Raw genomic sequence first — 26450 nt, 5'->3', positions numbered from 1 at the left:
GCCGAGCGGCCTGAGTCATTTGGGTATTGTTCAGTATTGTCGGGTACCTTTGGTCACGTCTGCATGTAAACAAGGTTTAGCCCCACATTCTGTCATCGGCAATTGTAAAATAAACAGGTAATACATAGTTTGTAAATCCAATGAACGCGCTCTAAGTTATAATAAAAATCACATTATAATCTTATATTTTTAAAACAAATATGAATAAATAAACAAACTCACCAGTCAGCAAAGTTTGCATCTGGCTTTGACGGCAGAAAATTCATTGATCATATCTTCATAGTTCAGGCAGTTATCAGTTAGGAGGTCGGCTTCAATGAGAAGAAGGGACAAGGCATTCAATCTCTCCTCAGACACCATAGAATGTAGGTATGATTTCATTCTCTTAAGACCCGAAAATGAGCATTCTGCTGAACAATTTGTAAGTGCCATACATAGAAATATTCTAAGAGCAATGTCAACATTCGGAAACACGGACTGTAACCTCCCTTTTTGGAAAAATTTACTCATTTTGACTGATGTATCAATAATCTCAGAAGATTTCAAAAGTACCGCAAAATGTACACTTTCACTAGGGAAGGAAGGCTCTAAATTGTGTCATGTAACACTTGGAGTTTGTTGCACATTCAGCAATATTGTCAGGTGAACTGTTCTTAAGGTTACCAAAAACTGTGAAGGAGTCCAAGAGTGTTCTATAGCTCTCCTTCCTCTTCACTAATAGAGCATACAAGATGTCGAGTACTGGGAGAAATGTTTAGACTCTAAATTTTTCATTTCCAGTCAGAAAGACTCTTCTTGATCGTCATAAGGTTTGCATTTTCATGATCTTTTATAAGTGCATTCATAGTCTATATCAGGCACAATCTCCATGGATTTATTTTCATAATAGTCGAACATGCCACTAATAGATGCAGTACATCCTACAAGTGATTCATATAATTCATGCTTTATTTTGGTATCAATATTTACACTTTGCAATTTCAGATTTACGCTATTAAATCTCTGGACTATGTCCTTCCAGACTGTCATCATGAATACTGTTTCTAGATAGCCGAGTTGATTCAATAAAGCTGAATCCTCATTTCGCACAATTGGCTTTTCAAATATATTACTGGCAATATGTGTGAGGGCATTGATAACACCCTCCCAGTTTTCATATAGACTTACACACGCTTCCTCTCTTGCTGACGAATGTGTTTTTGATAAAATTTTTACCGTTTTGCTTGCTGGTTTGATGAAAGAAAAAAGTTTATCCCAGCGTTGTGTAGAAGCAGAGAAAAAAATTATAAAGGTTTTGCAACTACGTTGAAAAATGAACATGCTTCCTGACAACAGCTTTTAGCACTAGTGCCAACTAAATTCAAAGAATGTGCTGCACAAGGCACAAAATGCGCTTTTGAGTTTCGTTCTTTAATGCGTACCTGCAAACCAATGTAAGTTCCTGACATTTTGCTTGTGTCGTCATATGACTGGCCTCTACAGTCAGTAATATCAATGGAATTTGTAGACTGGACAGCTAAGTTTTCGGGTTTGTGTGCTGAGTTAGGTAAAATTAGAAGGAAACGCTCAACAGGTTCATTCACCATTCTCATTCACATATCTTAATACGAAAGATACTGAAACTGATCAATATGTGAAATGTCCACAGTAGAATCTACTATTATAGAGAAATATTTGGCCTGTTTTATTTCACTTATGATAATTCTCTTTATTTGTTTAGAAAGAAGCTCTATTATTTCATCACAGATTGCTGAAGAACGATAACTAGTATTAATCAAAATATCCACGGGTGTACCGGTCTATAGTGTCCAACGGGCACAATATTTCGGCGATCAAACATGTCGCCACCATCAGGTGAACTGACGGACTGAGCTCCTGTGAACGTGCCGGCACGGAGATCCGTACGCTATGGCTGCTCAGGGGGAACTGGGTTCGGTCGCGGCGGCGGCCGATTTGAATACCCTCCGCCGGCGGCGTGCTCCCTCCGCCGTCCGCGCCCCGCGCCACGGTAGCGCAGTGGAACAGATTGCGACGGCGTCTGAGATGACGTCGGTGTGATGGCTCTGTCTGCCGTGGTCGTCACAACTATGCGTTTCCTCGATTTACTCTTGATTAACCCAATCGCTGGTTCCCAAGCCTTGCTAAGATTATAGCCACAGTCACGGTTTATGAGGTCGTCATTGGTGCGAATTTCGATGGCCTCTCTAACAACGCTGTCCCAGTATCTCGACGTCTGTACCAGAATCCTCGTGCGGTCATACTCCATAGCGTGATTTTCCGACAAACAATGTTCAGCAAACCGCCGACTTGCTCGGATACATCAGTCGAGTGTGCCTCTGGTGTTCACGGCATCGATCCTCGACGGTACGCATCGTCTGACCAATATACGACTTGCCACATTGACACGGAATCTGGTACACGCCGGCCTTCCTCAAACCGAGGTCATCTTTGGCGCTCCCCACCAGTACACGAGTTTTATTCGGAGGACAAAACACAGTTCCGACCCGGTGTTACTTCAGAATGCGGGCGATTTTTCCCAAGAGTGCGCCTGTGTATGGAATAAATGCAGTGCCTACCTCCTCCATCGTGACTTCATCCATCTCAACAGGTTGTGCAGCAGTGGTTGGGCGGAGAGCACGTTGGATCTGCCACTCTGAGTACCCATTTTTTCGAAACACAGTTCTCAGATGTTCCAATTCCTGGGGTAGACTCTCTCTGTCAGAGATAGTGCGCGCCCTATGTACTAGAGTTTTAAGTACCCCATTCCTCTGTGAAGGGTGGTGGCAGCTGTCTGCATGCAAATACAGATCCGTGTGTGTTGTCTTTCAATACACCCCATGACCTAGGGTGCCATCAGCCCTTCTCCTGACCATGAGGAAGGCCGGCGTGTACCAGATTCCGTGTCAATGTGGCAAGTCGTATATTGGTCAGACGATGCGTACCGTCGAGGATCGATGCCGTGAACACCAGAGGCACACTTGACTGATGTATCCGAGCAAGTCGGCGGTCGCTGAACATTGTTTGTCGGAAAATCACGCTATGGAGTATGACCGCACGAGGATTCTGGTACAGACGTCGAGATACTGGGACAGCGTTGTTAGAGAGGCCATCGAAATTCGCACCAATGACGACCTCATAAACCGTGACTGTGGCTATAATCTTAGCAAGGCTTGGGAACCAGCGATTGGGTTAATCAAGAGTAAATCGAGGAAACGCATAGTTGTGACGACCACGGCGGACAGAGCCATCACACCGACGTCATCTCAGACACCGTCGCAATCTGTTCCACCGCACTACCATTGTGCGGGGCACGGACGGCGGAGGGAGCACGCCGCGGGCGGAGGATATTTAAATCGGCCGCCGCTGCGACCGAACCCAGTTCCCCCTGAGCAGCCATAGCGTACGGATCTCCATGCCGGCACGTTCACAGGAGCTCAGTCCGTCAGTTCACCTGATGGTGGCGACATGTTTGATCGCCGAAATATTGTGCCCGTTGGACACTATAGACCGGCAGTACACCCGTGGTATTTTGATTATCAAATACGCCGGGAGAAACTCAAGAATCAGATAACTAGTATGTTCCTGCCCTGGATTTCCATATTGTTCAATGTGTTTTCTGAGAAAAGGATCAAACTCAGCTATAAGACACATCATAAATTCACCATTATGTAATGAATGGAATCATTCAATGTGTCCCCGTAGGGGAAGTCCACAACTTGTTAGCTTCTTCACTACCACAAAACACCCTTTTCAACACACTATGCTAGTACATTTTTTCTGTCTCAACATATGACTCGAAATGATTATCTAGTGTTCCAAGTGACTTTTTTTCTTGTTACAAGTGATAACTCTGAATTTTTGCATTCAAGTGAATTCTCATTGCGAGATAAGATATTAGAAATATTTTTTCAATCTGCAATACCATTAGTAGCAATCGCGGCCTTACCTCCAAACAATTTACTTGGTGCACAAAAAACAGCACTGGTGCTACAGGAGTGTACAAGAAAATCACACATAGTTGATTCGCCATTTAAAGGTTTATGGTAAAATACATTTTGTTCAAATATTCTGCCTGGAATCATGTTCTGTTCTGGAAAGAACTGAGATGGGGAGACACCTACTGATGGTATGCCTTCTCCTTAGTCTTGCTACTTTCATCATCAATTGATTGTGGCAGATAATCACCGCCTGAATCTATCAACACATTTTTTGATTCAATATCCAAGTTCTTTGGAATGCACTGACGAAACGTGATTGAAAATGTCTGTCACAGGACAAAAAACACTATCTAACCAATGAGGACAGAAACTACAGGAACATATTAGAAACAATTGAAAAGTTACATCACAATGGCCAGCATAGAACATTTCTGACAATAAACCTACCATCATTCAGGACAACAACTGAAGATCAAAGCAAAATGCAATGCATGAACCTTTGGAATTCTAAACAGGAGTTGCACCAGAGGTGAACTGACCTCTCATGCTGTTCTAGATATTCTTCATAAAATTTCCATGAAATCAAGATATTTCAGCAAATTTTAGTACACTATTGTCAAAAGCAGAAGAAATGAGTAAAAGTCATGATGTCTGCTGCACAAAAATGTTAAAAAAATAATTCACTGTTGTGGGAATAAAAGTTGAAAGATGTCTTTTGGCCTTTCCACTGTTCTGATGTTAAACCAATGTGGTTTCTTCCATTTGTTATTACTTTCCTTTTACATGCTTATCATGGCTACAGTTTATACACATTTATTCTGCATTTGGAAAATACAGGATAGAATAATGACAATAATATGAAAAGTATGGATTGCTGTTTACTATATAGAAGAGATGTTGAATCACAGGCAGCTGCAACAAAAAGACTGCTATACAGTTACGTTTTAGGTCAAAAGGCCATCTTCTCAATTAGAAACACACATTCACATGACCACAACTAACACATACATGACAACTGCCTCTGGTCACTAAGGCTGGACCAGTCGCCAGAGACAATGGTCATGTGTGTATGAGTTGTGCTTATGTGAATGTGATCCCTTGCTCATCTTCTATAATAAATATCTGTTCCTTTATGTACACTGCCCTTTTGTTACTCTTAGTTATTTTTAATTTTTTGTTTTGTTTTTGTGGTACTTACCAATAAACTGACCATATGCAGCATAGCTTCGAAAGAGTGAGGGATTACTGGGCAGATGTCCAAATTTTTGCAGTTTTCGAATAGCACGAAGGCAGGCAACTGTCACAGTATATTTATAACATGGCAGAAGTTTTTCAAGATTCAAACATCTTGTAACCTCCTCCAAAACAAGTTTAGTATCTGAAGAAAGTGAATCAGCTGTAATTGGAGCTCTGTAAAAATATTTATAAGATTTTAGTGCAACTATGGTGCAGACCTGAATTCTAAAACTACACTTAAATATGGTACAATCAGTAATGAGTATGATTAATGAAGTCTTATTCCAAAATATGTAAAGAGCAACTACTACAAATGGACATGTGTATATCCTATCAGATCTCCTCCACACATAAGACAAGTCAAGGGTGAAGGGTGAGATGCTTCATGAACGGAAAAAAGACAAGGTAAGGAAGAAATTGGAAACATGAACATCAGGAAAGAAAGAGTCCACCCGCTGTAGCTGAGTGGTCAGCATGGGAGAATGTCAATCCTAAGGGCCTGGGTTCGATTCCCAGCTCTGTCAGAGATTTTTCTCCGCTCAGGGACTGGGTGTTGTGTTGTCCTCATCAACATCATTTCATCCCCATCAACACACAAGTCGCCAAAGTGGTGTCAAATCAAAAGACTTGCACCTGGCGAATGGTATACCCAATGGGAGGCCCTAGTCACACAGTGACAGAAGAGAAAGAGGTTTTTACAAGCTGCAGAACATAATGGAAATATATGCTGAAATGCCATATCATTGCCCATTACTATAAGATATTAACTGTACTGTGTATTGTTTGGTACACTGTGACATTTCCACTACTAGCCTGTGTATTTTTCACAAAAATATACCTAATCTACTGTTGCTATCTATATGCTTCTGTAGCCAGTGCTTACCAAAGGAGGAAATTGAAAAGGTTACGGTTTAACATGTCCTTAATGATGAGGTCATTAAAGATTAAGCACAGGCTTAAATTGGAGAAGGATAGTGAAGGAAATTTCTGCCTCCTTTCCAAAGAAACCTTCTTGACATTTGCCTAAAGTAATTTAGGGAACCATAGAAAATCTAAATCTGGGTGGTCAGAGAGGGATCTGCACTGGCATCCTCCATCATCACTGTGTAACCTTGCCTGATCTATAATCTGCAGATGAAATGTGCTTTCTGTTGTGTCCTCCTCTCACTGTACAATTTCCCATACAGTGGTAAAAAAACTTAATTCCAAAATACTGAGAAAAATTTGTAAATTATAATTAGACTGTACCACTACTCTGTTGTTTCAGTACACTAAAATACAATTTGAGTGAATATTGGTTGATAATAACTTATCGGGTGATCAACAAAATGGTAGGGTCATCTTGTTGAAATGTTCCAATGAGTTTCATGCCCATCAGATTCAGTCAAAATGCCAAGATGCTGTGTTCTGCAAATCTATACAGCAAGTGGACCACTAACATCTCCTGTGAGCAAGCCTACCACACCTCTACAGAAGCAGGTGCAGCACTGGGAATGGGGGGACACAGCATGGCTGGCGGTGGAGGAATGCGGTGTAGCCCTTGTGCAGGTGTTGGACCCTGGTGTCTGTCCATTCTGTCTGCAGACACTCTGCGGCCTTCAGAATGGAGCATTCCTGTTGTACTTTCATAATTGCAGAACCCCATGTTGTGATGAGTTGAAATCCACTATTCCAGTTTATTACGTTGTTGTACAGACATATTTCTACTGCCTCTTTGACAAATGAGCCCCGGAACGCACTTGCTCTGCATAGCTTCTTCATTTGTTCAAAATCACCAGTGTGTTCCTCGTTGATGCTATGAATGTGTTTCTGAGGCATTCTGTATGGAGCTGTGATACACATCGGTGTGTCTGCCCAATCTACTGCATCCCACCTTTTCACTCAATACTATAAATAACCAGCACCATACAGGCTCAGCTGGTCTTTGGTCAAGCCAAGCGTATCCTTAATTTTCTGCATTGCATGCAAAACAGTCATTATTTGATGTTTCTCCATTATTCTCACAATATTGGTTACTGGCAGCCCTTGATATGGCAGGAATGTCATAAATTTGGGTTCTTCTTCTTCTTCTTCTTCTTCTTCTTCTTCCAGTTGTCCTCTCTCCTCTTATGCTTTTCAGACTGCTTCTGACTACCCTGTATATACAAACTTGGCTGGTGATTTGTCAGAGGGATCTGTATTAGGATGTGTAGCCCATTTCCTTGCAGTAAAGGAGTGATAAAAGGAATTACGATAGTGGGCCAGAGCATCTGATTAGTGTGTGTGTGTGTGTGTGTGTGTGTGTGTGTGTGTGTGTGTGTGTGAAAACTAGCCATTTTCTGTTAATGAAAATCCATATTTGTGTCAAATTTGTACATTATATTGCTTAATATACGCTATTTGGGCTGCAGTATCTAGGAACTGGCTTTGCTGAACCTTTTGTCAAGTAAGGAAAGAACTGTCACTACTGAACTAAATTAATGGTTTTCATTCGATATGTTGGCAGATCCATTAGACAGGTTGTGACTAGTGAAAGGAACAGCCCAACTACACTTAGTCATTTTCACACTTCTTGATAAATACTTAGGCTTCTGCATTACTCGGTTTGGACACACACATTTTTCAGTAACATTTCTCCAACACTGGATGAGCTTACCTAAAAGATAAATGTGTCAATTTCTGTTGATATATTCCAGGGAGTAGCGGCTTGTTTCAATGTTTGGTTGCAACATCACAGTAATGTAAATAGTATATTACTTGGATTTGTTTCAATGTAAATGGGACAGCAGTATGCATGAAACAGGAACATCATTCTTTGTAATCTCTTTTCTCAGTCTCTATATGTCAATGTTATCATGGGGTGTCACAAGACAGTGAACTTTAAAAGTACCTGTAAAACTTTTGTGTTTGATTTTTACCGCCTTCTGTATAAAGATACACTCAACTTCCATCATTTAATATTCTCATATTATTCTGAAGTTTCGGAAACAAGCTATACCAAAAATTACATGTTGAGGACTATTCAAATGGAATTAATTTTAACAGTTTCATGGTGATACAAATTTCTTGTGAAAAAGAACAAAAGCACACAAATCACCCTTTTTCTAGCCTAGATGCACTCAGCAAAATGTTTCTTAACAAATTACCAGCTGCTTTAAACATTTGGGTTGCTTCTTTTGATGAGAAATGATCTATTAATAATGCAGGCAACAGAAATGTCTCTGAGCAATGTGTTCAGTTCAAAAACTGCACTTTAACAAAAGGGCCAGTATATAACCGAAGATGCTTCACAACTTCCGATTACACTTATTTTCATCAACAAAAAGTCATTGACAACATTTTTGTGTTGTTTGACATTTCACTATTAGTTTCTGCTACTTGATATCATCTTTAACTGAATTAGATACACCTACACAGTAATGTGTAGTACCCAGTTTCATCTAGATGGCAAGCAATGCATTTTCAATTGACTTCAAGGACAAGGCAATGACAATACACAACCCACAAAGATGGATTATAATTGGTTCTGAGGTATGCATAGTAGTTTGATGGCATCCCAGATGTGCCGCACAGGACTGAGACCACAAGCTGGGTGGCCACAAAAGCTTTTGCTGAAGATACAGGTCAGTCATGTGGAAATCACTAGGTAGCTTGTATTTTTCACTAGTGTATATTTCAGCAATGTCACTCATTTTAGGTTTTTCACCTAGGTGGTCATGTAATTACAGTTGGGGTGCAGGCAACAAATTAGAGTGCAGCCTCAGTTACATACCTGAGGATGGCATCAAGCATATCCCCTGAGTTGATTAGTATGAGAAGCAGTCTGTGAAATATATTAATGTTTTGGAAAGTTGCTCTGCTGAGAGCAGCGTTCAAATTTGGGTGAGGCTGATGCATTATCTGTCACTCTGTCGTATCACACATAGCACTGTCTGTACCTGAATGCTTCTAATAAGAGATTACTTGCACAACTAGTTGCTAGCAGCACCCAATCTGCCCACAATAACATTCATCCTATCCTACTGATTTCCCATGCTTTCAGCAGATCTTTTTTTGGGGCAAATTCTTACAAAAGACATAGCTGCAGAGTAACACAATTCTACTGGACAAACTAAAAAGTTATAATATTCATCATAACCCTCTTGGATGGATGGAGAATGCTGTCACATAAATAAAACTAAATCCAGAATGGAGGAACATAAAACATGGAGCTCTATGAGGTTTGGTACTGAATTGGATCTTGTTGCTAATTACATAAATTACATTCCTATGACTTTAAAGAACTGTTAAAAAACTCATGTTAACTGATGACACAAGTACACCAGTCAAGGGCTCTAACTGATTCATATGATACATGTCAAAGATGATTACTGAGCATGTCTACATACAACTGGTTCATAGCAAAAAAAGTTAAAGTCTTTCTTTCACAAAGAATCATATTGTGCAACTATAAACAAACAAAAATGATCTTCTACTATTAGACATTAATCACTACACAATAAATGAATTACCATATGTAACATTCATGGGGGTCCAGCTGCACAAAAATCTACAGTGGAGACAGCATAAGACATAAGATAAATTAATTTAGAAGCACAGTTAGCATTTTTTTTTTAACCTTAGGTCTATTTGTGCGCATTACATTACATTTTTTTTTTTATGTTGAGGGTCAGTTACCAATCTTTGGACCATGCATTGATAATTTATAAGTTCCTCTGTATTTAATAAACGTGACCAGTCAATTTTACCTTCCCGTACAGTACTGTCACCTGCAAATAGCTTATCTGCCAGTTACATACTACCACACTACCTTGAGGTATGCTAGACACTGATTTCGCTTTTGATGACATCTTCCCATGAAGAATAGTGTATTCAGATCTGTTTCCCAAAGAGTCTTCAGTCCAGCCATACATCTTTTCAGAAATTCCATGAGCACACATTTGTTGGCTAGGCAATGGTATAGAACTGTATCAAAGGATTTCTCAATGCTCTGCTCTGTCCTGTCTTCTGGACTACACGAAGGAATCAAGCAAGCATGGTTCTTAAACAAGCAGCTGACTTGGAAACAATGTTGTTTTCTATAGACAAGTTCTTCAATCTCCAGACAAGTCATCATATGCAGGCACACAGTATTTAAATTAGTGAAATTGCTCTACAATGCAGATTTGAACAGGCATCTGTTAACGATAGAAGACAAAATAGTCGTGAAAACATAAATGAGGAAGCAGCAGATTCTTTTAAAGTAGTGGCTTCCCTTGTAAATAATTTTATTATGTTCAATTTAGCGTGCTTAGATACAAACAGTTTTTTAGCTGGTAAACAACAGTTAATTGTTAGTGCAATTTCTAACAAATGCTTTGCAAAACTTGAATGAAAGTTCTCCCTTCATGGTGTGATCTAGAGAATACTATGAACGAATGAATGAATCACAGTCAGTCACAATAATAAATATTGCAAAATAAACATGACACACAAAAACATAAGAAAAATGAAGAAATTTAAATTATGAAAACTAAAATAAGCGACTTTACCCTTGTTGAACAACTGATATAACAGGGGTGACTGTAGCTCCTAAAGCTTCTACCAGTGCAGCTCTGTAATAATTGTCTGAGTAACGGTTTTTGCTGTTATCATTGTACTTAAATAGATCCAAGAGGAAACGAATGACATCAGGTGGGCAAATGCCATGAGCATTTCGTAGTCCAGCCATTGCCACTGGTATTGTCTGAAAGAAGCTGATATAAGTATAAGACGCACACAGAGTTAAAACTTTTTTAACAGGTCAGTTTTTCTGAAGAAAGCAAGTGAATAGAATGTTCACCTGCCCGTATAGTATTCTACAGTATTAAAATTAATACATATTAATAAAAATAACCCATAGCACTTTAACACATTAAAACATGAACATACTAATCAAATTAATATATCATAAATTCTAAAGCATTGGAATGTCAGTTCCTTGTCACTACATTCAAAGCAAAATAAATATCTTAAGCACCTCATATTGAAATATGCTAAATTATTTTCAATGCAAGGAAAACCTCCAAAAATTAATAGATTCATTTAATGATTGGAGCATGTCCACCACTGATCTTCAACAACACTACAAGCTCATATAATCTCAACACATTCAAAAACACACTGACTATAGTTAGTTTATCTACAGCATGAGTCGCATATATATAATTACAGTACCTTTTGTAGAAAGTAGTGCTGTAGATTTGCAAAATTATTTTGCCGGATGATGTGTGGACATGAAAATGATCCAAATAGTTTACGAAATATTGCCAACATTGCTGGAGGTCCAGCCCAGTTAGCCACCATAGCATTTGCGACCTGCAAATAAATATATTAAAACAGTGATCACTGTTGTCTTCTGTAAAAATCCATTAGAGACTAACTAAAAACATTTCTTCTGAAAATCCTTGAAAAATACATGTACAAGTTAATTCTGCAAAACTTGCTTGAAATTACAGGCACCAGCACCTGTGTATGAACGTATATACACAGGGTAACTCTGAAATGATATTACAAACTTTCAGGGTTGTTGGAGGTAGGTAAATGTATCAATTTTAGTTAAGGGATCCTGGTCTGGAAATGAACCACTCAAAAGCTATAAGCAAAAATCATTCTGATACCTCTGATAGTGTAATACATGTATCGGTACTGGTATTGCTAAGATTGTAGGGTACGCAACTTTCAGAGTCGTAGTACAGATCAAAACAAGAAAAAAAGGCCTGTACACATGGGCTTTAAAATGCATACTGGAGTAGCTATGAGCTCTTGTACATCTCTGCTACTGTGAAACGCATCTCTATTGTGTGAATAAGTGCTCATAGCTCTCTCTCTCTCTCTCTCTCTTCTCTCTCTCTCTCTCTCTCTCTCTCTCTCTCTCTCTCTCTCTCTCTCTCTCTTTGGATTTTATATGCAGTCCACATAGCTGTAGAAGACCCCAAAGTGTTAGAGCAAGACCCATGGAAGTGCCCCTCATGAATAAAACTTAACACTCTAGTGAAAAAATGACAAAGCACTCAAAACAAAGTTCCACAGTTTGAAGCATTTCTAAAAAGCAATGGTGCTTGTGTGATTCAAGATACAGCAAACTGACTAATACCCCAAATTTGCAGTAATGACATTTTTGGAATTAAAAAAATAATGTAATGTGGAAGGAATATTTATATTAGTTTGTCTATTACAAAAGCTGTGACTTGGTTTGTCTAACTCTTTAACATCAATGCCATATGGCACCACATTAATACAATATGGGCCTCGAGTTTGCTATCGTTAGTCTGGCATGTGAAGTCTCCAAATAATATCTTTTGCAAATATTGCCTAACGGCAATTGCATATGAGACTGTATTTTTTTCTTATATTGTTCACGTATATGAGGTTTCCTACGAATATTGTAAGTACTTGTACCTATTATGTACAAGGTGTACAACTTTGCTTCCGCCATATTTTTCTCAGCATTTGAGGCTTTAATGAAACAAATTGGTTGCACATGTATCATTCAAAGTATTTTCCTTCACTGGCCACTACTTTCTCCCATATTTTGGGCAGTTTACAAATTCTGAAAATTGTTCATCTTTTGAAGCGATCCACGAATCAATACAATTTGTGACTTCTTCATGAGATTGGAAGTGTTGGTCAGCCAGGCCATGCACCATTGATCTAAACAGGTGATAGTCAGAGGGAGCAATTTCTGGAGAATACAGCGGGGTGGGGTAGGACTTCACATTTTAACGTTTCCAAGTACATTTTGACCTCTTTTGCAATGTGGGGCCGAGCAATGTCATGCTGCAAAATCACTTTATTGTACCTCTCGCTGTATTGCACCCGTTTGTCTTTTAATGCTCTACTCAAACACATTAATTGCATTCACTTGGTTTTAACACCTCATAGTACACGATGCCAAGCAGGTCCCACCAAATGCAGAGCATGATCTCGGAGCCATGAATATTCAGTTTGGCTGTCGATGTGGAAGCATGGCAAGGATATACCCATGATTTTTTGCATTTAGGGTTATTGTAATTAACCCATTTTTCATCCACGGTCACAATGCAATGCAGAAATCCCTTCCGTTTTTACCTCTGAAGCAACTGTGCACAAACACACAAACACTGTTCAACATCTCTTGATTTCAGCTCACATGGGACACAAGTTCCTAGTTTCTGAATCATGCCCATAGCCTTGAGACATTTTGAAATGGCTTGCTGTGTCACTCCCACTAATTGTGCCAATTCTTCTCGAGTTTAACGCGAGTGTTCACTCAGCAATGTCTCCAATTCTGCATTTTCAAAAACATTCTCTCTTCCACGACTATGCTGGTCTACAACATTAAAATCACCATTCTTGAAGCGTTGAAACCACTTACGACATATTCTTTCACTAACAGCATCCTTACCATACGTACTCGAGAGCATTCGGTGAGACTCAGCCGCTGTTTTCTTCATATTCAAACAAAACAGCAACACCTCCCGCAAAGAACGAGAATTAGGTTCGTAAACTGACATTTTTAATCAAGAAAAACTTTATTATGCAGACACAAATCGACTAATGTTTGAATGAGGTTATGTTGACTGAGGTCCAAGCCAACTGCCTGACATCTGTAATCTCTTTCTTTCGACCGCTACTTATCGTTGTCGCCACCTATCGGCAAACGGTGGAAGCAAAGTTGTACACCCACCGTTATCTGATGATGATGACTCAAAACACATCAGAAATAAAGTTTTTAATGATCATGACATTTCAATGGAATTACTACATGCCAAGTCTGTGCGGCTGCATACCTTACAAATGGAAGACTTCATCAGTGAAACAGAAGAAAGAGGAAGACTTTAGCATCAGTTTATGCCACAGAAAGCAGCGAAATTCATAGTGTAGAACAAAAAAAGTCTTCTACTAAAGGTGGCTAATTATATAACAGCTCCTGTTAAATAATGTATCAATCCACATTTTGTCATTACTGTTGAGTGTTACCTGCCACCCCATTTCTACATCTTCTAAAATTTAACTCTTGCTTCCCACTGTCTTTATGGCCCCTGCCCAGCTGCCCCACTGTACTCTCTCCCTATTGCTATACCTGTCCTCCCTCTAAAATCCGTCTACCCTGACAATTACTCATCAAGAGCCAGTGGATGCCACAGACATAAAGATGTGATGCTATCTGATCTTTGTAACTGCCTATACATTATCCATTATTCATCTACAGGTGACTGACTGACTGTCCTCTTTTTGTACACTGCAAGCACTCCTCGGCACTAGATTTAGAAACACCCACTTGGTAGTGTGCAGTACCCCAATTCACTCTGATGATGGCAGTGTTGAATCACAGCATGGGCTTCGCAGGGAACTGCCAACATTTGGAGCCACCCTGATCCCTATCACTCAGTGTGCAATACTCAGTGAGGGCTGTTGAACAGATGAACTAAATGGAATTAAGGTCAGGTGACATGGAGGGACCACATAAGCACTCACACTCATGGAACGTTCCTCAAATGAATCTGGTACTAACTGGGAGCAGTCAAATATTGGTTTATCTTCCTGAATGGGCTGCAACATATAAATATGCTCCACATAAGAATATCTTTATCATACTGCTATTGAGTTTCTGTCAGCAATCACATTGCCTCAAATAGTTTTTTATGTGCTTGTAGAGTGTTATTAGCTGGCACCAACATGCTTCATGACTCATCAGTCCTTGTGATCTTTCCCCACACTGCAAGCCTGCAATGACCATTTCTTAAGCACATGCTATCCTCTGTGTTCAGTGACGTGCAGTGAGCAGAGAAAATGTGGTAGGCAGTTGTTTGTGTACTTCACAACGAGCATGTGGCACATCTTTTTAGGTGTCTATCTCTGTAGGTCATCGCAAGGACATTAGGAAATCAGGTGAGGAATTGCTTATTACTACAGATGCGCCCACATGTCTGAAGACTGTAAGAGGGAACATTTTGCGGTGGAGCACAAAGTGGGATGCACTGGAAAGGTGCTCTGGTTCACTTTATTCAAGGTACCAATATCTTAGAAGCCAAACTCCAGTCCTCTGATGGGTTCATAAGAAAGACTGTCCACATTTAACTAACCATTAAATACACTTCCACTCTGACACTTAATATACTCTGACACTTAATATACTTTCAAATAACCCCATGTCCCCTCCAGAAACTTATTCAGGCACACACACACACACACACACACACACACACACACACACACACACACACACACACACACTTGGTTCAACAAGCACTCATTTCAGTAACAACTGGTATATACCACATGACAAAAGATGCATCATGTGGAGAGTTATTCATTTATTAACCATACTCCTGAAGATGCCTTTAAAGTGTTGTAATATAGAAAATTATTACAAGTTGTCACTTTGCATTGAGAATTTAGCTTGCTGTGGAGCCAGGAGGAGACAGATCATTTTCTCACACTTGCACAGCTGACACTGGTTACTGGGCCGGGCAAGCGGTGTACTTGACAAATGCTGCATGCAATATGTTACACATACTCTCTATGAATCCAAAGAAGTACTATTAAATATTAATTGATCTTTTTCATGCTTAGTGTACCAAATTCTTTGGATAACAGAACCATACTGCTAAAATTTCATATCAATAACTTCAATACTTTAGGAGATATAAATTTTTACCTAAAACACATAATAACTGTGCTGGCATTGTGAAACTAAGTTAAGTACTGTAACGTATTCATCTACAGTATCAACTAAAGCTACAGCCAAGAGGACAGGATCATATAATCCAATTGCTAGAATTTTCTTTAGCTTCATTGCCAAAGATTTCTAATTTAATTAACAGTACATTGGGAAATTATTATTTAATTGAGTTTTGTTTGTGTAAGTGTTTTCAAGACTGAGAGAGTGAATGAAGGATATACGTAAAGTGGGAATGTGATATTTTATTGAAACTATGTAAATGTAAGCATGAGAAAATTGTTCTGTAATAGGTGAATTTGTGACGTATGTCCGAGTGAGCTTGATTTTGTAAAAGGCAACCAGAACGGGCATTTATTAAATTTATTAGTAATTTATTTTGTGGAAAGGTATTATATTTTGTTTACATTAAATTTTATTTAGTTTCAGAATTATGAAATTTTTAGTCCACATTACTTGTGGTAATCTGATTGGCTGACATTCGAAATACTGTGAGTATAGAAGTTCTCCAGATGATCTGATGAGCTGCTTAACATACTAGCTAATAGGAATTCAGTGATTCCTGCACATTTGAATAGAGCTTTGTGCTTCATATCTACGAGTTGAGATAGTTGTTCAGGAAATGTCTTCTGGTAAACACCTGTGTTAAATCGCCTATCAAATTTGTACCAAAATGAAGAAATCTACAAGTATAATCGGTTCTCGTGTAGTTGATGAAAAGCGACTACAGTTTTGAATATTTTGAGAAAGTTTGAGCTTTTTGAATGACTTATTTTTGGAGATTTCACATGTGAACATTTCAAGTTGCACATAAACTACGCGTGGCTTGTTTAGTGCAAATTACGATGTGTTATGGCGAGCTCTTCCGTACAAGAAGACAACTGAACAATTGACAGTGTTAACTTGCAAGTAGTCATGGGTCAATAACTGTTTAGGACATTTAAAATATCGGGCAGGATGAAATATCTTCTGGCTGCTTTTGGGTGCGAACTTGTTACAGAGACAGTCAGTAACATTGCATAATTAGTGTTGGGATATTAAATAAGGACTTGATAGCTATTTTCTGTGTTTCAAAGACAATAAACAAGCTTGCAGAAAATTTTAGACATTTTCCATATGAATCATGTAAGAATCCTGAATGCCCGATAGTTTAACTAACTTTTAGATGCTGCCCATGGACTGGAGTTATGTGGCCTTTGCGTGGTGGGTATTTAGCTAAGTTTTCATCAACGTAGAGTGAAGAGCAGACAACCTGAAACCTCTCCAGGTAGGTGGACTGATGGTTGAAAGGGTAGTGAGAGAGCCACCTGCCCCACCGCAATGTAGGTCTTGGCATTGTAGGGTGACTGGCATGAGTCAATGATACAGATAGCCACACTGCTGCTGAAACTGCAACAGAGGCCAGAAGCCATCCGGCCCTTTGAGTCCTGAGGATGAGCAGCAGCCTTTTCAGTATGGGCAGGGCAAAACTCCAGTTAATTAATTGATCTGACCTTTTAACATAAGCAAACAGCGCCTTGGTATGTTGATGTGGCAATTGCCAAAGCAAGAGGAAACTACAGCTGCCATTTTGCCTGAGAGTAGCAGCTCTACTGCATGGCTTAACGATGATTGAATCCTCTTGGTTAAAAGATTCAGGAGATAAAATAGTCCGAGTTGTGACCAGTCCACAGAATTTCATCATCAGGAAAGACAAAACTGGCACTCTATAGGTCAGAATGTGGACTATTGCATCGCTTACTTGGATAGGTGGGTTACAGAGTTTAAAAAGGGGAAATAGATTGGTAGAAGATAGTACAGTAAATTAAAAGAAATGTATAACAAAAATATAAGTGAACCATTCAAATATGAATAGTAAATTAAAAGAAACAAATAACAACTTATGTGAGTCGCTCAGAGAATTCAAAGATCAACCTGGTAGTTAAACTAAAGAAATGAATAAAAGTATAAGTGAATCATATAAAGAGTTAAAAGAAAATTTATACACTCAAATACTGGAAACAAAGTGAACTGAACTGTACTGCCAGAAAGTGGAAACAAATAACAAACTTTTTGGGCAAGAAACAAGTTAAAAAATGAACTTCAGAATAGGAAGATCCAGTTTGCAAAAATTAAGTTAGATATCCAAGAAAATCATGGCAGAAACAGGCAAATGCTTGGAGTGGAATTTGGTTTAGAAGCTGAGGAAAGCTTTCAACAGTTATGCTGATTACTTCTGAAATAATAAATGTTTACTTACTATTTCTCCACCTGTCCCTTATATAAAACCTCAGAAGCTCACAAAGAAAAAGAAGGCACAAATCCTCAAATTTGACATTAGCAGAATCCAACTATTCTCCTGGAAGAATCAAAGAAAAAGCTGTGAAATAATTGTCAACAATTCAAAAGCAGATTGATCGAAACAGCATGAACACTAATTCCGCTACAGAAAAGGAAAAAAGCACTCTTCGTGGAATGAGGAATGAGACTATGCAATACACTCTCAACAAGATGCATACAACAATTGGTACAGCAATAAAACAGAGGACAATAACAAAACATTCCTGACAGTGAGAGAAAGAGACAGTCCAAATTAATCAGAAATATTAAAAGGATTGGTTGTTAGGACAAATCCTAAGGAATCTCAAAATGATCAGTTTGGTAATGGAGATGTAGGGGGAGGGAGGGGTGAGGGGGAACTGTAAACTGAGATGAAGACTTGAATACAGTAAACAAGTTCAAATCGATGTAGCTTACCGTAGTCATGAAAATAACAGACTGGCACAGGATAGCCTAGCTCAGAGAGGTGCACTAAACAGGCTTGGAACTGAGACCATAACAAGAACGCTTATTGAAGAGCAGGTGTCACACACTTGTATATACGAGGGTGGTTTGAAAAGTTCTTAGAATGTAATACAAAAAACGTACTTACATAACTGAAATTTCTTTTATTTTTCAATGTAGTATCCTTGTAGATTAATGCAATTGGTCCAACGATGTTCCATTGTCTTGATCTCATCTCGAAAATGAGGCCTGCAAAATAGCTGTTAACTCCAGCTATCAGTTCTTCATTTGAAGTGAATATTCGTCCACCAAGAGAAATTTTCAGTTTTGGGAAGAGATGGAAGTCTGACAGATTCATATCATGTGAATAAAGTGGGTGTGGCAACAATTCATACCTTAGTTAGTGTTATTTTGCCATGGTGATGGCTCATGTGTGTGGGTGCACATTGTCTTGATAGAAGACGACTTTCTTCCTTGCTAAACCTAGCCTTTCTTCACATATCTTTTGTTGTAATTTGTCCAGAAGGTTAACATAGTATTCTCCAGTAATTGTTAGCCCAGTGGGGAGATAATCTACAAACAGAATCCCCTTCACATCCCAGAACACTGATAACATGACCTTTCCCGATGAAAAAATTGTCTTTGTTTTATTTGGTGGCAGAGAATCAGCATGTTTCCACTGCTCTGACTGTTGTTTGTCTTTGGTGTATAATAGTGCACCCAAGTTTCATGTGTGGTCACAAACCGGCACAAAAAATCTTGTTCGTTTCTCCTAAAATGAGTCAAACACTGTTCTGATATGTCCGCTCTTATGCGTTTTTGATCCAGCTTTAAGAGTTGTGGCACCCACCTTGCACATAATTGTTTTTCATTTCTAATTCTTCAGTTAAAATGTGATATACCCATTCAGGTGACATCTGGAAAGCATAAGCAATTTCACGCACTTTCAATCCATGATCCTCCATGATCATTTTGTGCACTTTTGCAATGATTTCTGGAGTAGTGACACATCTTGGCCAACCACTGCACAGATCATTATCTAAGATCTCCCGACCAAATTTAAATTCCATTCTGGAAACATCTCCTAGGCTGTGGCTAAGCCATGTCTCCGCAGTTCTGCAAGGTTCGCAGGAGAGCTTCTGTAAAATTTGGAAGGTAGGAGACGAGGTACTGGCAGAAGTAAACCTGTGAGGACGGAGCGTGAGTCATACTTGGGTAGCTCAGTTGGTAGAGCACTTGCCCACAAAAGGCAAAGGTCCTGAGTTTGAGTCTCGGTCCAGCACACAGTTTTAATCTGCCAGGAAGTTTCAAATTTAAATTCATTTGTCCACTTGGCAACAGCTGAACATGAAGGAACAGAGGCCCCCAGCATATTTTCAAAATCAGCATGAATGTCCTTTGCTTTCATACCTTTCAAGTACTTAATCGCTGCTCGGATCTCCTTTCCATCTTTGCAAATCACTACACAGGAACAACAACAGAGCCACATCACCACCATACCTCTCTTCCAAGAGCACTTACTTGGTACATGTTTACTGGCAACAGTCCAATAAATATCACGTGAACAACTCGTTGCACTAGCGCTGACCTCTCATGGCGATTCCCTGAACCTTTCAAACCACCATGCTATATGCGAGGTGTTTCTGACCATCTTCCTCTTAGTTTTTCTTAGAAATGGTGCAGCCAATCTCTTTTGAAGTAAAACACATTTTCGGAAATCTGATTAGGATGATCAGAATGGTGAACCTTACAATGCCTGGAAACAGCTGGAAAATGGAGAAAATAAACTCAACTTCAGTATTTCAAATAAGAACAAGGAAAAAATTAGTACCATTGAAAAGATCTCTCAAAACTGAATATTTTTTGTCAAAAGGAATTTTTTTGGATTTTGAGTCATTTGAAGATATCATCAACAATTCTTTATGGAGCTGATAGTTTGAGCAACATTTGAGGAAATAAAAATAAAGTTGTATGTACTGTTTAATATCATGGCCAGGATGACCTTTTTTGCCATTTTTACTTTGAATAAATTTTATTTGCCACTGTAACAATTGTAACAGATTATTATACAACACTGCAGTTTTAAGTCTTAGGAAAAATTTGTTTAAAATGCTTTTCGCCTTGTTTTAAGCACTGTCACACCTCTCTTTGTGCATTTGAATACCCAAAGCATATCTGCATCTTGAAACAAGTGACATGCATTTTGAATTTTACCTTTCCTATGCCTTGTGGGACACTGTTGCAAGACAACCTCTTTCATGCTTTAAAAAAAATCTGCTTAGATAACAAGGGAAAACATTCTAGATACCCATTTTGCTGCAGCCGCTTTACCAGCCATGATGCTAATGGAATATCTAACAACCCTGTCCATTCATGTTGAAGAAATTCAGAATACCACTAATTACTCATTTGTTCATCGAGAAAATAAGGTATTTATGCTCCACACTAGCTGTTTTTTTTTTTACTGACATAACCAATGAGGGCTTTCTTCTGACCAATAGTCACCATTGTTCATATTTACTTCAGCTTTAGATTTGAAAGTAGTTTTATGAGTCCACAACATGGCAGTCGGTGTTTTGATTTTTGAATTAGATGTTTCTTGTCTGAAAATCATGTACACTTAATGTTTTATATACACAGAAGTGATACAGACATAAAGAACTATCAGGCAGAAGTCTTCTGGTAGTACTTTTTGCTTGCCCCCAAATCCCATGGTGTTCTTCCTCTAGAGAGATGTGGGTCAAGATTTATTGCATCAGGCATACCGGGACTTTCATTGCTTATTTATTTATTTATATGTCAAGTTCCATCTCTAACATGTCTTCACTTGTTTATTCTGAGTGTGGATTGGTTGTACCAGGCCAGTACTGTGAATCAGTGCCTCCAGTCACCGAAAAATGTGCTGTGACCGGCATGGATAATATTGCTATATCTCTGCACAGGCCTGCTCTATAAAATCACAGTTCAGGAGAGATAATATGAAATTATTTTTGCCAAAGAAAGTGATTCATCTCCAAAAAAGTGTAATTGTTTTGGTTACCATCCATTACAGCTTTTACTACAAGACATGTAATTCACAGGAAGTTGGCATACAACCTGCAATGAAAGCAATGCAGATAGACAGACTCACAATGAAGTAAGTATGGTATTGATAGCTATGATGTCACAGTGTAGGTACAAGTTCTTAGGTTGGCACTGTGACACTGACACTGACGAGAGTGCCCTCTAGCCGGCACTGTGCAGCTCTCCGAGTGCTGCTCCAGATTCTCCCCATTTGATTCCGAGTAGACGACCAACCAACATTGTTTCATTGTCATAGTGGGCGAGCCACTACAGATTTTGCCTGTGTTAGCTCTGATACATCCGGCTTCGCACCTACGTGCTCCTCAGTACAAAGTTATGTATTCTCATATTTTAGTGTGTTCAGATTTAGCAAAATCACTTTTACTTTAATAACAGTACCAAGATTTTACCTCACCTGTTCCTACTCACTTCCTACATTGGGCCTGACTTTCAGTTTACAGGAGCAGATCTTTTGTGAAGGAATTTTGAAAAACTGTGTTTAGTAACTCTGCTTTAGTGCACTGTCATCAATATCATCATCATTGTTATTATGCAGTGAAGGTACTGACTATGTCTTGCCACTGCTGTACTTTACATACAACCAGAATCTCTTCGGGTTTTCTGCCAGATTTTGAGGCAGAATTTCATCATGGAAACTATTAAAAGCATCTTGCATTGAAGTTTGGGCTAAATTTTGAGCTTCTGTAAAACTTTGATGATCTTGGGGGATTTTGCATTCTTTTAAATTTCATACTCATAATATTCATTAAATTAATATTTCCTCATCAGCATATTAATACCACATTATAATAGAACCTTTTGTCTCTCGTTGTTGTTATTTATCTGACCTTCGCTGCTTGACTCTAGGTATAACCTGTTTCTTTTAATATTTGCCAATGACTGAATGTGGAAAACAGTTTGTTTACTCATGAATGAAACAAAGGGTGGCCAATAAGACAAGAAGGGCAGTTGACACTAGCCACTTGCATTTGCACAGTCACATTAGTATTCAGTGCACCAATAACCAACAGGAGGAAAAGTTCAGATCAAAATTTTATGGAGAAGCAAACTATAAACTACATGAAAGAGTTAGAAGAGGCACTTCAAAATTGAGATGAATTTGCAGTTTATGGGGAGCATGTTACAAATAACTTCAGCAAGAAAATAACGATGTTTTTCTATAACTAAAAATGAGATATTATAGAAGGATAATGAATTCAAATGTGCCAAGTAACACACCACTTGAAGTAACAGCACTTCCAAACCATTCTTTACCATCAACATCCTAAAGCACAAATAGCAATCATTCATTCTCTCCTAACTCTTCCTTTCTTAATGTCACAACACCATGAAACCCTCATCAGAAATTCAGAGGCCCCTCGTAACCAAACTGTACAAGTACTGTTAGACATATTTAAGTAATACACATAAATGTAGCTGATAAAGTTGTATTCTTTAAAAAACCATTATTAAAATAAAATATCCTGTCAATAAAAATAGTGTTATCTTTTAGCCTCACAGAGCCTTTCAATGAAATAACTATGGCTTCATGCATATCTGGGACTATACTTGAGAACATTTGTTTTGATATTCTAAATGTATACAACAGGCTGGTGAAATATTCACCCCTTAAAACCAGAGTGTGACAGCTAGTTTGACTGAGGCTGGAATAGCTTCTCTAAATAAAGTGGACTATTTTGAAATCTTTTCTCCAACCATCTGCAGAAGGTTTTAGAAACTGGCAGGCCACATTCTTAAACAATTATGAAACTGATATCATACAGTTTCAATTTTTTTAGATAATTCATAGCAAAAATAATACCGCCTGAATGTAGAGCTCTTATCCAATAACATTTACTTTCTTCTTTTTAAATAATATTAAATTAGTTATGCACAAATTAAATGCACAGAGATCAATTTCTTGAGACATCTCATTCTTATTTCTGTTCTGCAACTGTATCCCTAGGTGCAGATAAATGACTCTGTATAGTGACTGACACAATAAACTGTATCACAAATGTCCCTATACAATACGTAAAATAAGGGAAAAAACAACCATTTACCTACAGCAGACTGGTGTGTGATGTGCAGACATACATAATAGAAAAGATCTTGCTCTTTTTCTAGTAAGAGTAGAAATATGCACACAGACACCCAAATGTACCGACCTTTGGTAGTGGCAAGACTTTGGGTGTCTGTGGCCATGTGCTTGAATGTACGTATTCTTACTAGCAAAAGAGTAAGACCTCAAAAGTGAGTGTTAACTGTTTTCTATTGTGTGTTTCTGTGCACCACACATCAGTTCTCTAGAGAAAAGTGGCCTTTCCCTTATTTTACATATTTTTCCATCCATGAATTTCCGTTATTGTTGTCTCTACAAAGATTCACACAACTTTGTTGTTAGGCATGTTTGTGCATTTATGGTGACATTCTTGGAGTAGCATAAGCACATCAAATGTCTCTTTGTCAAAATATGGCATGAGTCAAACTGAATACCAGCACAGAAAGCTTTGACAACTGGCTCCTGTTCGACCACAGTAATGACACTGATGTGAAAATGCAAGTTACCCTTTCTAGTATTCACAGTTCCCAATCACTTTAGTTTATTGGTATGGTGTGGCATGGCTTGGCAAGTTGCCAGGAAGTGTTTTTTGATGATATCATCACAGCAGTGCAAATCCAGAAAAACTTAGACAAAAAGTGTTCAGTTTAGACAGCTATTTTCAACAACACTAATTTTTCCTCATATTCCCATTTGAAATTCTAAAGGTCCTTTTTCTCATTTCCCAGTAGCTTTCAGGGCTTTTAAGGTTTAGCATTCTGTCTGGCTTTATTGGCTCGCCTAAAAGAGATTTTAGCCAAAAGGACTGGATGCACCACTTCTAGGAAAAAGTGCTTCTACAGTAGCTCTGAAGCATCTTGTGTAGAGGTTATGCTAGCAGGTGCCCACTTCATCACTTACATGTGAAGCAGATTAATAGTACCAGGTCTTGTCTGAAACAAGGAAGTTACTAACAGTATGGCTGAAGACCGTTTGTGTGATATTCTCTGTTGGCGAGCACATGCATATTTGGATTCATAGCCTCATTTCTATGATGGTAGTGTTACAGCCATGGTGCAGTGAGGAACAAGAACTTTAACTCTAGTGCCATAGAAGGGCACATAAGTGATTTCTGTTACTAATGTTTTCTTGTGGACTGTATGAAGCTTTCATTGCCCACACTGTGATCACATATTTACAATTGCATATACATACCTTTTGTAAACATGGTTTTTTTAAGAATTTTTCAAAGCACACAGTATGCACTTTCATCATATAACTGTTATCGTAGTGCTCTCCTAGTGTAGGTCTAGAACTATGCGCCAGAGGCTGGCAGGAGCTATTGGCTGACGTTGTCTCATAGTCTTCTCTGCTCTTGTGTTCTTCATCTTCATGCCGGCACTTGTCAATACACCGAAACATACATCACCTAATTGATTGAATGCATCAACATACACAGATGAAATGTCTAACTTAGGGACATCCAGTTACTCAACATTCTTTACAGCATGCCTGCTATATCACTATCACACTAGCCACCTGGATCAATCCACTAAGCACCAGTCTCCCCCCAAACTCTCTCTCTCTCTCTCTCTCTCTCTCTCTCTCTCTCTCTCTCTCTCTCTCTCTCTCTCACACACACACACACACACACACACACACACACACACACACACACACACACACTTTTTATTAATTGCATTACTCTTACCACTTTTCATTTTCTCTTCCTCCATCAATATTTCCCAGACTGTCCTTCCTGTCCTTTCTAAACTGTAAAATGCACAGTGCATACCAATGTTGTACCTTTGATTGCACATTCTGACACTTTTCCTTTGTCTTCACCTTCTTTCCTTCTCATAACAATCATAGGGTCTGAGCAACCTGTCACCTGTCTGCCTTCTTTCCAACCTCATCCAAAAATCTTTCTTTCCTTCAAACAGGATGATGTATAGTTCTGATGAAAAGTATAACTTTTTATTGTAAGTGTTTCCCTTACCGATACTTGGAATTATACCACCTGAAGCACAATTTTTTTCCAGTCTGTTCTTTATGTGAGATGGTTGAAAAATTTCACAATTTATTTCTGACTCTCTACCATAATACGCAAGACTGTGAAAATCACATCATTTTGAGACTACCAATACTCTCCAAATGTGTATATTTTAAGGTAAGTTCATTTCTGAAGAGAAAGCATCATAATTTCACGTTCATCTACTTCACTTAAGAAATATACAGTGGTGTTAGAAGAATATTCAAAATGCTCTCATTCAACTTCAAAATCAGAATCATAGCAACAAGATGCGTTCTTTCTACTGTCAAATTTGTGATGACAGTAATTTTTTTTGAAAAGCACTGTGAAAAACAGTAACTACCTTCCAGTCATATTGAACTGTACTGATTCACTGTTTTTAAAAATAACTGGTAACAGACAAAATTTTTAAAGAATAACAGGATACATAATCACTCATATACATACCTTTGTAAGGCAATGTGCTGCACGGCAACGTACTTTATAATATGTCTGTTCATTTTCTATAGTATCTGTGAGAGCAAGACGAGTAGGAGGAGTGGGAAATCTTTCAAGAGCTGCTATAGCTTCTATCTGTGCAGTAACATCTCTTTCATGGCGGAGTTGGTACTGCCACTGGTAATCTGGCTGTTCTATTGCACAAGAGCGCAACAATGTCATGTCTGGATCCAGTCTAATCCACAACACAGGTGAGTCAGCACTGTAAGTACATTAATT

General features: G+C 38.6%; 1 protein-coding gene across 3 annotated transcripts in view; it reads right to left on the bottom strand.

The window, feature by feature from the left end:
* Nucleotides 1–26450, bottom strand: part of LOC126270716 (transcription initiation factor TFIID subunit 2) — a 133061-nt gene that overhangs the window by 60337 nt on the left and 46274 nt on the right. For all 3 annotated transcript variants that reach the window (XM_049974094.1, XM_049974092.1, XM_049974093.1), the window contains exons 11-14: nt 26181–26433; nt 11349–11489; nt 10685–10878; nt 5137–5348 (exon numbers count right to left, since the gene is read on the bottom strand). In XM_049974094.1, the coding sequence (XP_049830051.1) occupies nt 5137–5348; nt 10685–10878; nt 11349–11489; nt 26181–26433 (800 nt within the window). The remainder of the gene's footprint in view (nt 1–5136; nt 5349–10684; nt 10879–11348; nt 11490–26180; nt 26434–26450) is intronic.

This window comes from Schistocerca gregaria, chromosome 1 (genome assembly GCF_023897955.1).
Source record: "Schistocerca gregaria isolate iqSchGreg1 chromosome 1, iqSchGreg1.2, whole genome shotgun sequence".
Classification (NCBI taxonomy): Eukaryota; Metazoa; Arthropoda; class Insecta; order Orthoptera; family Acrididae; genus Schistocerca; species Schistocerca gregaria.
Note: the sequence above shows the minus strand (reverse complement) of the source record. Positions and strands in the feature narration are given on the sequence as shown.